The sequence below is a fragment of the Accipiter gentilis genome, chromosome 8 (assembly GCF_929443795.1).
Source record: "Accipiter gentilis chromosome 8, bAccGen1.1, whole genome shotgun sequence".
NCBI classification, from domain to species: Eukaryota; Metazoa; Chordata; class Aves; order Accipitriformes; family Accipitridae; genus Astur; species Astur gentilis.
This window is the reverse complement of record NC_064887.1, coordinates 12,423,182-12,440,169: the sequence shown is the minus strand read 5'-3', so window position 1 is coordinate 12,440,169 and position 16,988 is coordinate 12,423,182. Positions and strand designations below refer to the sequence as shown.

The 16,988-nt window shown below is 62.2% G+C and overlaps 2 protein-coding genes across 2 annotated transcripts; both read left to right on the top strand.

Moving 5' to 3' along the window:
- The first annotated feature begins 249 nt into the window (after nucleotides 1-249).
- On the top strand, nucleotides 250-7,090 carry ATP6V0B (ATPase H+ transporting V0 subunit b). Its single transcript, XM_049808813.1, has 8 exons — nucleotides 250-405; nucleotides 3,560-3,608; nucleotides 4,081-4,164; nucleotides 4,632-4,709; nucleotides 5,312-5,381; nucleotides 5,728-5,779; nucleotides 6,194-6,384; nucleotides 6,770-7,090. Exons 1-8 carry the CDS (start codon nucleotides 339-341, stop codon nucleotides 6,794-6,796), a joined length of 618 nt encoding a protein of 205 aa, XP_049664770.1. The 5' UTR covers nucleotides 250-338; the 3' UTR covers nucleotides 6,797-7,090.
- Nucleotides 7,091-9,777: 2,687 nt separating this feature from the next.
- On the top strand, nucleotides 9,778-16,556 carry B4GALT2 (beta-1,4-galactosyltransferase 2). The gene is made up of 7 exons (XM_049808806.1): nucleotides 9,778-9,982; nucleotides 12,312-12,698; nucleotides 13,080-13,315; nucleotides 13,390-13,580; nucleotides 13,833-13,955; nucleotides 15,018-15,122; nucleotides 15,280-16,556. The coding sequence occupies exons 2-7, from the start codon at nucleotides 12,383-12,385 to the stop codon at nucleotides 15,428-15,430; spliced, it is 1,122 nt and encodes a 373-aa protein (XP_049664763.1). The 5' UTR covers nucleotides 9,778-9,982; nucleotides 12,312-12,382; the 3' UTR covers nucleotides 15,431-16,556.
- Nucleotides 16,557-16,988: the final 432 nt, after the last annotated feature.

Below are 16,988 nucleotides of genomic sequence, written 5' to 3'. Positions count from 1 at the left end.
TCCGGGCTGGGGCGCGGAGCCTGCCAATGAGAACTCGGCACCGCCCCCTCCCGTTCTCGGAAATCCCGCCCCTAATAGAGCGGGGCCTATCGCGCTTCACGGCAGGGCGGAGCAGGGAAGGACAGCCAATGGCAAGAAGCGCTCGTCGCGGTGCCTTACGGTCTACGTAGTTCTCTGGCGGCTGTCATGCCGGCCAGCCAATGAGCGGGCGCGGTGAAAGCGGTTACGCTATTTCCGCTCGGGCGCTGCGGTTCCGCTCACGTGTCCCGCGCGGGTCAGGTGACGCGCTCCCCCTCGGCCGGCCCGCTCGCTCCGCTCCGTCCCGCGCCGCTGCTGCCATGACGGGGCTCGCGTTGCTCTACTCGGGGCTCGGCCTCGCCTTCTGGACCACGCTGCTGGGCGTCGGTCAGCGCCGGGACCGGGGGCGGGGGCGGAGGGGCTGGGGGTCACGGGGCCGGGCAGAGGGGGCGGTGGGCGTTCGGGGGAGACCGGCGTTCGGGCTTGCGTCCGTGCTGGCTGCTCCCTTGCCGGAGGAGGGCTGGCGGGGAGTGGGGGGGTGCTGTGGCGTGGAAAAGGAAGGCGGGGGTTCGAGGGGGTGCAACGTTGTCGGTCCCCCGGTGTGGTGAGCTGCTCACGGGCAGAAGCAGGAGGGCTGGCCCGTGGCCTGCCATGGCACCGGGAGCGCTGCTGTGGGGCTCCTCAGCCTGGATGTACCCCCCCCCCCCCCGGGTGCTTTGAGCTGCTCCCTCGGAGGGTTTGGAGCCCCAGCAGCGCTGTGTAACCGTCAGCTGCCGTTGGACGCGCAGCTTTCAGCGCTGGGAGCCTGCCCGGCTTGAGGAGTTGATTTGCTTGTCTGTGTGTGTGAGAGTGGAAAGGTGCTGGCGCCAGTGGAGGGTTGTGTTTGGATTTGGCAGATCAGGGGAGGTGAAGGCAGGTGCCTGGTTTTTCAGGCTGTGACAGTTGATATTTCCTGGACGGAGGAGATCGCCCTCCCTCTTTGCCAAGCTGTGGCAGCATAAGGAAACATGCAAGTTGGTCCAAATGATTGCAGAGCTGGTGCATGGCTATGTTGCAGCTTGTCGCAGCCCAGGCTCTGCTGCTGATGGCATTGGGCTCAGCAGCACTGAGGATGGATTTAATGCCCAAGGAGTAGTGGGAAGATTTTGTGCTGGAGCTGCTGGTTATTTCCTCTTTCAGCGCAGAGTGAAGTGACCGCAAGCCAGGCGGAGGCTAGGGAGACCTTGCGTCACCTCACCTCGGCTTTTGGGTGAGGGGAGAGACCGAGTCAGAAGTGAAGGGTGTCTCACTCCCTCGTGTTTCCAGAGCCTGATGAACCCAGTGCCAAGCCCAGGGCTGCCTTACTGGGATTTCTGAATCATGTGGCTCATGCCAGCGCAGATCCATGCTGCAAACTTGAGACTGTCGGAAAATCTCAACAAACTGAGCCCAGATGCCCTTAACTTCCCCTGCCCTGTTGCAATCCCTTTTTGGGGAAGGCATGAGCAGGAAACAGTCTTACTCTGCACAATGTTGCGGTGGTGCCTCTACGCTTTCCCTCCTTGTCCTGAGCCCTGCTTTGGTGCTCCAGTCTTCTTGCCAGAAGCAAGAGAAGACTCTTTTTCTGTCCTTCTGGCTGCAGGGCTGGGAGCCAGAGCTCACAGGAAAGCGTCCTTTGCCCTGTTTCTTTTGTATATGAATCCAAGGCTACACCTGCTCATGAAGAGATGGAAGGTGCCCTGAGGATCTGCCCTGAGCTGGTTGTAGCTCTTCCTTACCACTCCTGGGGAGTGGGGGCAGCTGAGGCTGGCTGGGTTCAGTTTATGCTCTGCCAGCCAAGCAGCAAAGCCAAAACACAAGTCACAGACCAGCTAGTCCCAGTACCATAGAGATCATCCCTGAAGGTCGCCAGGCGTGTGGGCTGGGATGTGGCCTCCCTCTGTGCTCCCTGGCTGTGGCGGCACCGTTCTTCATTTGCGTGTGTTTCTGCACAGAAGCGGGGCACCTCGATACTGTGGGTGGGAGGAGTGACTAGCGTTACCACTTCCCATTTCAGGGCTGGCTTGCCTGGCAGTGCTTGTATGTTCTCCCGGTACACAGGGTGCTGAGCCCCGAGTTGCACGTGGAGGGGTTTATCCCATAGGGACAACAGGGACATCTCTGCTCTGTGAGGCTGGCGGGTCTCCCTACGCTGCAACACTGAGGCCCTCCCGTAGGATAAGTCCTCCTGCAGGTCTTGGCCATGGGCAGGGAGCGGCTTCTGTGACCTGGGGCACGCAGTCTTGCCCCCATATTGCTGCCAGGCGCATTGCTGGCTTGCCATCACCCTCTGCCTCCAGGCTGTGACTCTGGGGAGAAGGGAGCAGCGGGATGTGTGCAGTGACCTCTTTGCTGCTTTTAAGTATTTCAGAAGCCTCCACTTTCAACTTTTTCCCAGCTGTACAGCGGGTCTGTGTCACACAGCCAGTGGCTCCAGTCAGTAGAGCCTGTCCCTTCCCCCTCTTTATCTGGTGTGAAACAGACAGTGCCACACTGCCTGTGCTTATCTGTTCCTTAAGGCCAGGTCATCCTCTCTTTTCCAGCTGCACACTGTGAGGCATGCAAAGAGCAAGTGTCTCTTCTGGTCTGCAGCCATGTTTCCTGCTCAGAAGCTCAGAGCAAGGCTGGATTTTGGTGTGAGCACCTCTGCATGTGCTTGGGCTGCACAGGGCTGCTGGATGTGACTCCCAGCTGCGATTCAACAAGAGAGAGGAGCACTCGGGGTACAGCAGGGCAAGCTGTCCTTGTAATCCCTCCGTAGAAAGGAAGGGCTTTTCTGGGTTTCTCAGGGCTGCGCTTTGGTGTCTCCTGCCTGTGTTGGAGTACAAATTTCTCTGGAAATAACTAACCCTGGGAGAAACGCTGCGGACGGCAGGCACGTCTTGGAACGTCCACAGCCTTGGAGAGGGGGGTGCTGGGGGGCAGCTGCAGCTTCTGATGTTGATGGGCTACGGGTGAGCCACACAGACCCTGGTGAGATGGTGACAGAGCAGCATGTGATGGTCAGTCAGGGCACACAGCATTGCTCCTCTCACCTTCCCTGTGAGAGAGAAGACCTCACAGATGGTCATCCGATGCCGTGGCTCTCCAGTGGAGGTGAACCATTGGGTGTTGTGGATGGAGATGATGCTGGGACACAGGGCTGTGGGTTGCCCTTGAGCCCCTGTAGCCCAGCATGGCCTGTGCGTGCTCAGCAGGGTTAGGGAACAGAAAATGGGTACAACAACCACCATAATCCTCTTCTAAGCAAAGACTGAGATGGCGTCTGGGAATATCACAAGTCTGGGCTGTCTGTCCTGCGATGATGTGGGAGTGCTGGGATCACTGGGATGGGACTTTGCTGGGGGGGCACCCTACCCCACAGCTCTACACGCCTGAGCCAGTCCTCCCAGTAACCCTCCTACATACTGTGCTGTGCCCTGGGGCCTCTGACCTGGGGCTTCGCAGGTAGGGGAGGAAATGGCAACGCTGGGCTGGTAGCTGGTGCCTGTCTGAAGGTTCCCATGTCACTCTTGCTTTCCAGGGATCTGCTACACAATATTTGACCTGGGCTTCCGCTTTGATGTGGCCTGGTGAGTTCCCTGTAAATACCAGCATCCTCAGGACTGTGGGAGGAGGTGGGCAGTGTTAGTAGTGCCTGCAGGGAATAGCACGTGCTTTTGAGTGACGGGCAGTAGTCCCTGCATTGTAGAGCAGCAAGAGCTACAGTGAGCGGGGCCTCTACTCCCCATGAGGTGGGATAGATGCAGCCCTTGTGGCTGGCTCCATACAGGGTCCTGGTGCAGCCATCACTGCCCTTCCCACCCCCTCTCCCAGCCCAGGCTTCACCTTCACAGTGAGGGTTTGGGAGGAAGGTCTTGGTCCATGCAGGTGAGGGTCCTGGGTTGCTGGCTGGCAGAGAGAGGCTCTGGTGTCCCACTGTCTGGCAATGCCCAACCCATCTTGGGCTGCATGATCGGGTAGGGGGGTACCTGTTTTGGGGCTGTGCCCCATGACTAGGGGGGGGGTCAGTCTGTGTGCTAATTCGGGGCACTTCTTCTTCAGGTTCCTGACGGAGACCTCGCCCTTCATGTGGTCCAACCTGGGCATTGGCCTGGCCATCTCCCTGTCCGTGGTGGGAGCTGCCTGGTGAGTGGGGCTGGCTCTTCAGCGGGCTCCTGCTGTCCCACCTCGGTAGCTCTGTACACACTGTGGTTTCCCCACAGCAGGGCAAGGGCAGAACAGTGTGTCCATGCAGGGGTGTGGAGCTCTGTGGGTCACCACAGCAGTGGGGCCAGGTTGCTGGGCTCATGGGGGGGTCTAGGCAGACCACCTTGCAGCCTGCAATGGCAGTGGAGAGGCAGGGATGTCCCTGGCTCTCTAGAAGCTGTACCCCCGGAGTCCAGGCCGTGCAGTGATGGCTCTTGTGCCCCAGCAGTTCTGTTGGTGTAGGTGGTGGAGCTTGGGACCACTTGTACCCTGGGGGTGGACAGGCTAAGTCTGCAGTGTCCCCCAGCTGCATGCCCAATTCTTTGCTCAGCTGGAAGATCCTGGTTTCCCTATTGAATCCTTCTGCGAGTGCCAGACCCTCCACCAACCACCCTTGTCTGCCACAGGGGGATTTACATCACAGGTTCCAGCATCATCGGTGGTGGAGTCAAAGCCCCTCGGATCAAAACCAAGAACCTGGTCAGGTAAGCACAGACCTGGGGTTAGTGTTCATGCCGTGCCTGAGCAGCGCAGGTTCCAGCCCAGTGCAGAGGCTCCTGTCTTGCCTCTAGCTGGGTGCTGCTGGCAGACTGTTCCTCACTGACCTGCTGATGCTCTTTGCTTTCAAAACAAAGAGCCCTAAAGGAGCCATAGTGCTGCTTTGACGAGTCATTGTGTGATATCATGCAGTGAATGAGCCCAGTGTGCTCAAAACACCCTGAGATCACACTTCCTGACCCAGGCAAGGGTTCCCCTGTCCAGACCTTGCACAGCCCTTCCCTGAAGGAGCAGAAGGGGGCTGGTGGAGGGTAGGGCTCCCTGGGCCTGCTTCCCACAGGGCCATTACAGCTTACTTCGGTGGCACAGCACGACCAGCACCCAGCTTTCATGTTTGGCAGCTCCCCCTTGTTTGAGAGGAAAACAGTGGGTAGGCTAGACTGCCTTTCCGCCCTTGGCAGCAGTGGGACAGGGTCAAATGTGGCTGTGGGTGGCTGCTGGCTGGCTGGCTGGGCATGAAGTGGTGGGGGCTGCTTGGGGTGGGGCAGAGCCTGGGACACTGTGCTCAGACTTTGCTTTTCTCCCACAGCATCATTTTCTGTGAGGCTGTGGCCATTTACGGGATCATCATGGCAATCGTCATCAGTAACATGGCTGAGGTATGGGAGGACCTGGGCTGCCCTGCTAGCCCTGCGCTGGCCTCAGGGCCGTGGTGGGGATGGGCAGCCGGGCATGGGCCAGTGTTATGAGCGGTGGCCCTGTGGGGACTTTGGACACTGTTGTGCCCCTGGGAGTCCCTGGGGTGATGGTCTGTGTGGTGACCCCTGTCCACACTGAAGAGTGGGTTGGGGGAGCATGCACAAGGCAGGTGTCATGAAGCCACCCAGGGACATGGAGTCAGGGGCCAGTTCTGGCCAAAATGTGGCTGCTGTATCAGGGACAGGTACCTGTCCCAGAAACCAGGGACTTGCCACTAACCCAGGCCCTGTGCTTTCCTTCTCTCAGCCTTTCTCTGCAGTCACTCCAGAGGCAATTGGAGCCAGGAACTACCACGCAGGTAAGGACTGCTTGGTCCCTGGTGCCAGTCGGTGTGAGCATTGCCACACCCTGACATCCACCTTCTGACCGGCAGTGGCCTGCTGCAGGTGTCTGAAGGCCATGTGACTCTTCTGCCAAAAAGCAGCTTTTTAGTTAACCTTCTCAAGGCCCTCCTGCACCCAGCTGTGCTGTGCTGCCCAGCAGCAGCACTGCTCCTCCCTCAGGCGGCAGCAGATTGCTGTCACCTCTGCTGGCCTGGCGCTGCGGGAGCTGGGGCACACCTTGGAGTGTTCCTGCTCCCCAGACAGGAGGATGCTGCTGGTGCTTGGCAGCTCTGGGTCTTCTGTCACCTCAAGGCAGAGCTGCTGCAGCATGCCTGGGGTGCAGGTAGAAGGGGTTTACCCCCTGCTCTTGCAGTTTTCCTCTCTCACAGGTTTTTCCATGTTTGGGGCTGGCCTGACCGTGGGGTTATGCAATCTCTTCTGTGGGGTCTGCGTGGGCATCGTGGGCAGCGGGGCTGCCTTGGCTGATGCCCAGAATGCCAGCCTCTTTGTCAAGATCCTGATTGTGGAGATCTTTGGCAGTGCCATAGGGCTGTTTGGGGTCATCGTTGCTATCCTGCAGGTACCTTCCTCCTGGGGCTACCAGGCTTATGTGAGCACCAGATGCCTGTCACCCTGGGTGCTCTTCAGCTCCAGGGAGACACACCTGGACTCCAGCACAATCCTCTTCATTGGGATGGGGAGGCTGCTCGCAAGGTTTGGGGTGGCACAGCTCTCCCCACAGCGTACCATGCCTATTTGCAGCAGTGCGAACTCTTTTGATGGCCCCTCTGAGCAACTGTCACAGACGGTGTCACCTTGGGTGCAACCTATGTGATGCTCATGTCTTATCGGTGGGGCTGATAAGCTGTCTGCAGCTTCTGGAGTGTCCCGGGGTGCTTGGGTGGGACTGGGGTGCTGGGCTGGGGTTTGTGGGGCACGGCCTAACCTCTCTTCTTTCTTTCTAGACATCTAAAGTAAAAATGGGCAACTGAGCCCTGTCGCACCCAGCCCGTTCCAGCCTGCCCCAAGAGGTGCTGTATATACTTATTTAATGTTTCTAGCCTTGATTGGGGCGGGAGCTGCCCGGTGGCGGGAGTGCGGCTGTGTAGAGCCCAGTCCTGCCGATCAGTCGGCCCCTCAGAAGAAACAAATTTGTGTGAATTCTGCCCCCAGTGGCCTGGGCCAGCCCGCGGGGCCCTGCTGCTGCTGCGTGTTCCCGGTGTGTGTAAAATCGACCACCAGTGCAATTCTGTGTCCGTGAAATAAATATGGTTCTCGTCCAAGGATGCAGCTCTTCCTCTGCCCTACGCATGCTGGGGAGGCTTGCAGAGAGCAAGTGCTGATTTGGGCTGACCCCTTGCTTGGAGATTCCCCTCTGTGCCTCTGGCAAAGTCCCTGTCCTGCCCCAGGACCCTGCTGGTGCCCTCCCTGTGTGAGGTTAGCCCTGCTGCCTGCTCAGCCTGCAAGAGGCTGCCTGCCCTCTTGGGGCTGTGGGAACACTGGAGCTCTACTTTGCAGCCTGGAACAGGTAAGAGGCTGCTGGAGCAGGCAGCTCAGCACCGCCTCTGCCAGGCTCCTGCCAGTGCTGGCGCTGCCCCATGCGAGGCATGCTGGAGGCACAGGCACAAGCTGGTTTGGGCCTTTTGGCTCCCATCCAGATAGTTTAATGCAGAGGGAGTGTAGACTGTGTCCGTAGCCCCATTGTGCAGCTGGGCAGCACCAGAAGGGCAAAGGAGCAAAGCTTTTGCCCCTCTGAAGGCTGTCCTCCAGCCAGCAACTCCCTTGTGTGACTGTTGGTTGGGGGCTGCTGGGTGCTGGGGCTCTCCAGTCTGCAGTGCCCCTCTGTCCCAGGGGGGCCCTGGCAGAGGTCCCAGGAGTGGGGATGCTTTGTGCTGGCTCTGCTTCCCTCTCCCTGGCTGTGGGGAATACAGCGTGGAGAAGCCGGCTGTGGACAGCTGGGCCTGCAGCTCATCTGCTGCTTGGGGGAAGGGAAGAACAAGGTCCTGCTGCCTCTGCTCTGCAGAGAGCCTGGAGCCAATGCTTCTGCAGTCTGCTGTATCCAGCAGAAGGCCCTCATCCTGCTGTGCTGCCAGTACACCTTTGTAGGAGAAGGATTGATCCCTTGTGCTGTTAGTGCTGCGTCAGAGCGGATGCATGCCTGGAGCTGCCCTTCTCTCTTCCCATCAGGATGCAACAGGCTGGGGTAGCGGTGGGACTGCTGGAGCCAGGGAACGGTTCACGCCTGCTGATTTTTTGCCCTTGGGCTAGGGCAGCTGCCTCTGCACGGCGCCTCTGAGCTCTGCCAGTCTCCTGGCTCTGCTCCGCATTATCCCGTGCATTTTGGGACAGCAGTGTGTTTCAGCCCTGGGTGTGGGAAGACTGCTGGGGCAAACCGAGCCACTGTTCCTGCTAGCTCTGCTGGATGTCCTCTAGGGCTGGAGGCTGCGACGGGAGCTCTGTGTGCCCCACGTAACAGCAGGGACACAAGCTGGGCCCTGGCCCCCTCAGAAGAAAGGGTGTCAGGTGTGGGCAGAGTTTTGCCTGTCCTGCACGAGGGCTGTACCCTTGACCTCTCGCATTGCCGCTGCTGCAGGCCAGAGGCAGCTGAAGCCCCTGGGAGCTGCAGGGCCATCTCGTTGGACCCATGCTGAACTCGCGGGGCTACATTCAGGAAGGAGATGCCTGGGCTTGGAGAACCTGCACTGGTGGTAGAGAAGCTGTTCTATGGGTTAATCGTCTTCCTGGTTAACAACTGTCTTGAAAGACTCACCCACTTGTCTTTCGGGGATGGGTCTTGCCCTGCCCTGCCTTGGCTTGGTAGAAATCCACTGTTAGAAATCTTCCTCTGCGAGGTGCTTTTCTGCCCTCCAAATCCCGCCTGTGTGTATCAGAGCTTTGGCCAGGGAACAGGCTCTGAATTTGCTCACAGGCCCCTCGTGAGGACACAAGAGCCACCAGGGCGGGTCTCACGGTGGCCCACGGCCTGCCTCCTGCAGCCGGTGGTGGTGAGGTGAGCGTGCCCTGCGCTTCCTTGTTCTAGGTGCGTCTGCTTGGGTTCTAGGACTTGGCTGTGCTAAATACCTGCTGCTCAAGCATGGAGAAAGCTTAAGCAGGGCTCCAGCATCTTGCACCTTGTCTCATTTAGGAGCAGCAGGAGTTGGAAGATGATCTGGTGACTGCGTGTAAGTACTCACGGGGGGAATGCTACCCGCTGAAGAGCGGAACCAAGAGCTGGAGGCAGAAGTTGGACAGCTTTCAGGAGGGCTCGCTTGCGGGGCTGGAGCAGGGCTGGGCTGGTTGGGTGCTGCTCCGCTCTCTGCTGTATTGTTGTTTTCTGAAGGGAGCTGCCGTGGGGAAGAGGGAAAGCCCTCGCTCTGGTGAGCGGCCAGGCACGGGGCACGAGGACGGGCTTTGGGGGACAGGGGCTCCTCAAAATGGGCACAAATGCCACGGGGTGGTTGGCAAGGAGGGAGAGACAGTGGACAATGCAAAAATTACTCGTGGTGGGACCAGCCCGAGATCTTCCGCTGATACCGTTGTGTTAGGGAAAGTGAAATGCTCGGTGTTTCCTAGCAATGAAAGGTGGAAAGGCGGGGGGGGGGGGTGTGGAAAGGAGCCACAAATAGGTTGCGACGGGTGCTGAGCTAGCACCAACGCTCGGGGACGCGGGATTCGCCCTGAGTGGGTCCGTGAAAGCGCTGCCCGAAACGCAGCGGGAAGGAGGGGAGACAGAAACACGGAATGACCCCGTCCCTGTGTCGCCGGGGGGGTGCTCGGAGGGTTCCCGGTGCGGCGCTCGCAAGGGCTGAACGTTTCGGGGTGGGGGCAGCGAGCACCCCGGGGGGGGGGGGGGGGTGTCCCCATCCGTGGGGTCCCGGTCCCCGCGGGGCTGCCCTCGCCCGGCGACAGCGCGGTCCCGGAGCGCGGGGCGGTCGGTCGGCGGCGGCCCCGCCCGGTGCGGCGGCGGCGGCGGGCGGAGCCGGCGTGCGGGCGCGGCCCCGTCTCCCTGCGGCTCTCGGTGGTGCGGCGGCCCGGCCGGCAGGGCCCCCCCCGCAGCCCCGGGCATGGGAGCCCGCGGGCCGGCGGCCGGGGCTGGAGGAGGAAGAAGAGGAAGAGAAGGAGGAGGCGGCGGGGGTCGCTGACCGGCGCCGGGGCGGCGCGGCAGCCCCGAGGCCGCGGTGAGTGGAGCGGCGCGGACAGGCCTGGCCGGGTGGGGGAGGCCCGGGAGGCGACCCGGGGGACGCGATTCCGGGCACTTCTGGATGGCACCGCCCCGGCGGGGGAAAAAAAGGCTCTTTTTGAGGTTGTTTCTCGTTTTTTTAATAAGTTTTTCTATGTGTTGGGGTCTGGGAAAAATTGGGGGGGAGGGGGGAGGGGGGTTAGTTGTGCCGAATGTGCCCCCTCGCCCTGCTGTTGGCCGGGAGGAGGGAGGCGCGGGGGGAAACCGATGGCCCCGGCCGGGGCCATCGGTTTCCCCCCGCGCCTCCCTCCTCCCGGCCCAGGGATGTCCTGCGGGAAGAAGGATAGAGCCCATAGGGACGAGCATCCCCTCCAAAACGAGCATCACCAGCCCCATGGCGCTGGGGGTGAATCCCTGGGGACAGGCTCCCCAGCCCCACGTTGCTTTTGGTCTCTCGCACCCTGCGAAGGTGCTGCGATGGGGGGAGATGACATCACATTTCGTAGCCCCCCGCTTAAGCGGGTGTTTTTAAGCCCACTCGCGTTCGTGGCATCCTGTGGCCACCGTTCGATGGAGTGCTTCGCTTTTGTTCCCGTCGAGCATCACTCTCTATTTGCCTTGTGGACCGCCCTGCTAAAGGGACCCTAAAACCTGCTCTTATTTTTCCCTAGCACTTACCTCACTGCCTGGCTGTCCAGACGCCGCTGCTCCATGTGCTACCTGCTGCGAGGATTTTTTGGGGAGGGTTTTTGGCAAGCACTGGGGGCAGGCAGGTCCCTATGTCAAGGGCTGTGCTGGGTGACAGGGCACCGTGACTTTGAGAAGGTTTGGGAGATAACGGCAAAGCTGGCTTTTCTCCAGAGGGTCACTTTCTAGAAAAAAGTCTGGGTGAGGGGTTGGGGTGCTGGCGCATGCCAGGAGACCCCTGCCCGTGGGGACCCCACTCTGCATCCTGCAGAGAGAGAGGGTGGACACAGTTGGGGCATTGGGCCCAGAGCCTTTTCCAGTACCTCCCTGCCTGCGGTGGGCTCCTGCCTGTACCCTGCTGCCTGCCGGGGTCAGCCCTGCAGCTGGGAGAGGGCAACCAGAGTGGGGTTGGGCGGGGGGGGTCCTGCTTCGCACCTCGACTCCGATCCCTGCTGCCGGCCAGTGCTGCCGTCACTGCCGGCTCCAGTGCCCTGCGGCTCCCCGGGGGGCCCCACTGGCCAGGGCTGGCAGCTGCCGGTGGGCTGGCCCCAAGCCCTGGGCCAGTTGCCAGCACCCTCGGGTCCTAGCTGCGCTCCTGCCAGGGGGTCCTGCTGCAGTTCCCTGGCCGTCAGGGTCCCCCAGGGGTCCCTGCAGTGGCACTGGCCTGTCCCAGGGTCCCCAGGGCCTTGTGGACCTCCCATGCTTGTCCCATGCAGTTGCCTTGCCCTGTCCTAGCGGCTTCCCTGAGAGCGGGGACTGGGGCAGGGACTAGGGCAGGTACTGGGGTGCACGGCCATGCTGCAGGCCGAGCCCCAGCAGTGGCGGGGCTGGGAAGGGCCGGACAGTTTGGCTCAGCTGGGGCGCTCTGGTGACTCTCCCAGCTGCCTTCCCGGCAGGGCTCTGGCCCAGCTCCAGGTGTCATGTGCGAGATAAGGGGACCCTGGCTCCCGGCGGCTCCCGCCGTCCTGGGGAACCTCACTACCAGCAGCAGGAGGAGAGACGATCCACGCTGCTGGCTGTAAGCTAGACCCCCCTGGACATGGCTGGGACCCCCACCCCAGGGGCCGGGATGTCCTGCTCGGCTCCACTCGGTGTCTGCCACGCAGCTACTCGCCCCGCAGGGCGCCCCGAGGAGGGCCCCCGACAGCATGGTGCTCGCATCGGTGCTACTGCGGGAAGGGTGGGATGGGGAGCAGGGAAATGGGGTGCCTCGGAAACGGTTTGCTGGTGGGGGGACCCACAGTGCCCTTGGGATGCCCTAAACTGGCTGCGTTTTTGGAGAGCATGACCTTCTCCAAGGGGCCAGCTTCCACAGAGGCTCTTTGCAGCACCTGTGGGGGTATCCCTGTCCCCTGCCTGGGGGGGTGATGGGGACGGGGAGTGGGTCTGGCCTGGCCTTGGCCTTAGAAAGCAGGGAGGAGACTTGCTGCGTGGGGCTGGGGACCTCCTGCGTCTTCACGGCTGTGCCTTCAGAGCAGGGGTCTGAGCGCAGCATCCACCCCAGGGTGCTCTCTGGCATACCGACGTGCAAGCCCATCACCTCTGCATCAGGCCTGCGCTGCTCCCACTGCACCAGCGTTGTTCGGGCTGGGGTTGGGGGCTCAGGCTCGCAGTGTCCTGAGCATGGGGTATCTTGGCAGGATCGGGACTGTGGCTGGAGCCGCCCCCCTGCCCTGCTGAGCGCACATGTCTGCCTGCCCGTGCCCGGAAGATGACCAGGCTGCTCTTGGGGGTGACCCTGGAAAGGATTTGCAAGGCTGTGCTGCTGCTCTGCCTGCTCCACTTCGTCATCATCATGATCCTCTACTTCGATGTCTACGCGCAGCACCTGGACTTCTTCAGCCGCTTCAACGCCAGGAATGTCTCGCGCACCCACCCCTTCTCCAACTCCTCCCGCCCCAACAGCACCGTCCCCAGCTACGGGCCGGCCGGCGCTGAGGGCCCGTCCCCCAGCGCCAAGCCCAGCACCAACCAGTCTGCCACCGAGAAGCCCTTGCAGCCCTGCCAGGAGACACCTCCCGGCTTGGGTGAGACATGTGGAGTGAGCGGGGGGGGGGGGAGTTGGGCTCTGGCTCCGAGCATGGGGCTGAGGTGGGTGCCCGTGGGTGGCATCCTCGTCCCGTGGGCCCTGGGCACGGCTTCCTGGTGGTCCCCAGGCATGGAGCAATGGAGAAACCCCAGTCTGGAACTGGTAGCAGGAAAGCTGGTTTCAGGTTTTGTTAGCGGCTTGACCAGTCTCTCTAGCCCTGTTTGGGAAAGGTTTTGGGCGTCCTCTGCCCTCGGCAGTGCCAGTCCCCCTTGCAGGTCCCCCTCGCTGTTTGCTCTGCCAGCCTGGCCGGGAGCGGCAGGTGACCATGACCCTGACAATGTCCCGTCCTGCGGGCATCACCCTGCCCTCCCTTTTGCAGTTGGGCGCCTGCTTATCGAGTTCAGCTCTCCCATGAGCATGGAGCGGGTGCAGCGGGAGAACCCCGACGTGCGCCAGGGTGGCAAGTACACCCCCCCCGACTGCCTGCCCCGGCAGAAGGTGGCCATCCTCATCCCCTTCCGGCACCGCGAGCACCACCTCAAGTACTGGCTGCACTACCTGCACCCCATCCTGCGCCGGCAGAAGGTGGCTTATGGCATCTACATCATCAACCAGGTGAGGCGGGGCAGGGGCGAGGGCATGGCAGGGCCGCGGTGGCCAGGCAGGCATCACTGAGCTCTGCCTTGCAGTTTGGCGAGGACACCTTCAACCGGGCCAAGCTGCTCAACGTGGGGTTCCTGGAGGCGCTCAAGGATGATGAGGAGTATGACTGCTTCATCTTCAGCGACGTGGACCTCATCCCCATGGACGACCGCAACCTCTATCGCTGCTACGAGCAGCCACGGCACTTTGCTGTTGGCATGGACAAGTTTGGGTTCAGGTGGGTGCCTTGGGGACCTGGAGCGTTTCCGTCTGGGCAGGGCTGGGGTGGCCTCGCTGGGATGACACGGGGGCCACCAACCTCGGTTGTCACCTGGGGCTCAAATTGTGGACGTGGGATGGGAGAGGGCACAGAGACCTGGGTGGGAGGGTGACATGGGGGAGGGCTGGTGTTTGTCCCTGGGGATCCCCGTGGGGCTGAACCCCATCCTTACCTGTCCATGGGGCTGACCTGTTTGCTGTCAACCTGCAGGCTGCCCTATGCCGGCTACTTCGGTGGCGTCTCTGGGCTAAGCAAGTCCCAGTTCCTGAAGATCAATGGCTTTCCCAACGAGTACTGGGGCTGGGGAGGAGAGGACGATGACATCTTTAACCGGTAGGTGCCAACCCCTTGCCAGCACTGGCTGGTTCGGGTGTGCTGGGGGCTCCCTGCTGAGCACCAACCCAGCACCCTCGCTAGCGTCAGGGCTCCTGGTTTTGCAGGGGATGTGCACAGGGCATGCCACATGGTGGGGAGGAATTTAATTACCCTCCAACTTGAGGATTGCTGACCCTCATGGATAGAACTGGACCCCCCCAGGGTGTTGGGGGACCGTGGAGCACCCACGTACCTTCCTTGTGGCCAAACCCCACTGGTGCGGTGGGGCCCAGCTCCTTCCTGCCATGATATGAGCTGTGCCACTGGGGCAGCGCGCCTGCGGGCTCTGCTCCAGGCCAGGGCTGGGATGCAAAACTTGGAAGCGTCTTGGTGGCGGCTGTTCAGCAGCCAAACAGGCATTTCTGCTGGCAGCCGGCAGGCTGCAGCACAGCCACATGTAGAGCTGGAGCCGAATCCCCCCGCATGCACCCCACATTGGGTGCTGGAGCCGGACGGCTGCTGCCTCATTTCCCACGGTTTTCCCCAAGGTGCTGCCCAGAGGAGAAGTGCATGGCCAGTGGTGCACAGCCAGCTCGTAATGGCCAGGCGAGCAAAACACCCCTTGCAGGTGCCACGGGCAGGGTGGCACAGTTGCGGTTTCCATCCGGGGTGGGCTCAGAGTGGGGAACAAGCAGCGTGTGAAGCTCTGGGAGAGCTTCAGGCAACCCTTGATGTGTGGGGAGGGCCCCAAGGGAAGGGCTGGGCACCGGCATTTGGAGAATGTAAAGGGCAGGGGCTGCGGAGGGAGGGACGGACGGATAGCAGCGTGTGCTCGGTGCAGGCTGACTGCAGCTGCTGGCCTGCGGAGCTGGAGCGGGAGCGGTGCTTGGGGCATGCGGCACTCTCAGTTGTGGCACTGGCCCGGCCGTGGTCTGGCTTTGCTCATCTTGGCTTGGCGCAGCCCTGTTTAACCAGGGACAGGTTTATTTGGGCTGGGGGCTGACTCGGGAGGTCTCTGGGCTGGGGAATGTCCCACCCTGGTGCCCTCACACTGATCCCCGCCCTGCTCCTGGCCCCCAGCATCTCCCTGAACGGCATGAAGGTATCAAGGCCCGACATCCGCATCGGGAGGTACCGCATGATCAAGCATGAACGCGATAAACACAACGAGCCCAACCCGCAGAGGTGAGTGAGCCGCAGGGACCGGGTCAGCCGGGACGCCGGGCTATCACTGGGCCTTCTCCGGCTGCCGGCTCCACTGCTCTGCTCGCCCCTGCGGAGGCCTGGCACCACGGCAAGCCCCTGGCCCCCCCCCGCTTCATCCCGCTCCCCTTTCCACCAGATTCACCAAGATCCAGAACACCAAAATGACGATGAAGCGGGATGGGATCAGCTCACTGCAGTACCGGCTGGTGGAGGTCTCGCGCCAGCCCATGTACACCAACATCACGGTGGAGATTGGCAGGCCGCCCCCCCGCCTGGCCCGGGGCTAGTGCTCACGCCGCCGGCAGAGCCGCCGGGAGCCAGCTCTGTGTCCAGGCTGGCTGGGCACAGCGGGTTTTGCCCCAGCTCGAGAGCCAGGACTGGATGGGGATGTTTTCTGCCTACTCTGCTGCCTTCCAGAGACGGCTGCCCCCCAGCCCACCCCTCGGTCCCCAGGATTTCTCTGTCCCCCCTGTCCCCACGAGTGTGTTTGCAGGACCCCCGCCCCATACTCGGTGTGTTGGCGGACGAGCCCGGCCGCCCCACGTGTGGCTCCCGGCACAAAGGGAGGGGGTAGCCCCAGCCCTGGCGAGGAGCCCCCTGCCCATGCCAGCTCCTGCCTGCACCCTGGGCAGGGAGGGTGAGATCCTGCTGCTCTGGAAGAGCTGGGGGGGGGGGGGTCCCCACCAGCGCTGCAAGAAGCGGGGTGCAGGCTTCCCCCTTCGCCAGCGCTGGAGCTGCTGCTGCCCTGGCCGGGGGCGGGAGCAGCCCAGGCCCCCCCCCGAGCAGGCAGGACGGTGCCACCCCAGCTGGGTGCTGCCTGCACTGCTGGGCACACAGACGTGGCTCGCTGTCTTCCTCTGCTTTAGTCTGGTGCTTAGAGCCGGGCCCCGCCTCAGCTCTGCTAAACAGAGACCTCGGGTTAGCGAACGCCCCTCGCTGTGCCTCAGTTTCCCCAGGGCTGGGGGGTGGCAGCCATATGCCATCCCCCCCCCAAAGGCAGATGCTGTGTGCGTGTGCAGCCCCTGCCTGTGCCTGCCCTCACCTGCCCTCCCCGCTTTGGGGGGGGATGGGGCTCATTTGAACCCCCTCAGCCCCTCTTGGCAGAGGCTGGTGGGGAGGGCTGCACCACAGCTCCCTCCAGCGGTGGGTGCCCCACAGGCGGCTTGGGGACCATCGAGGTCTCCCTTTTCTCTGGCTTTCCCCTTCCAGGCCTGGGTCAGAGGAGCTGCAGGCAGGAGAGGCCGGGGCCGTGCAGGGCGGGCGCCCCATGCCTCTCCATGGGACTGGGAGCCCCAGCACCCCCCACACCCCGCGGGGGGCCGGGAGCAGTGGGGTTGGGAGCAGGGCAGCACGCCAGGGCAGGGGGGGCACCGGCGACTTTTGTACATTTGAATGTCTGACCCTTTTTTTCAGCGTACGTTGAATGCAGCGTTCGGTCGTAGAGACCGGGGTTTTTGTATTTAATAAAAGTTTCAAAAGTTTGCGGGGTTTGTGGGGCCAGGTTCGGGGGGGCCAGAAATGACCATGAGATGGGGCAGTTTCAGCATCCAGTGGGATGTGGGCGTGGGGGCCAGCCCTGCCTGCCACCTCCAGCTGGAGGCTGGGAGGCAGAGGTTCCCCCCCCACCCCCCATGGAGCACCCCCCAGCTCGCCCAGCCCTGGGGTGGCACTGGGGGGCTCCTGCGCTCCAAGGTGCCCAGCCCCAGCTAGGGCAAGATGCCCAGGGCATGCGTGGGGCTAACCCACCCTCACTGTGCCATGGACACTTGCTGCCCCCCTTCCCCTTGGGGACAGCGGTTTCCCCCAGCAGGGATAAGCCCCTGCCCCCCATCCTCTGCATAAGTT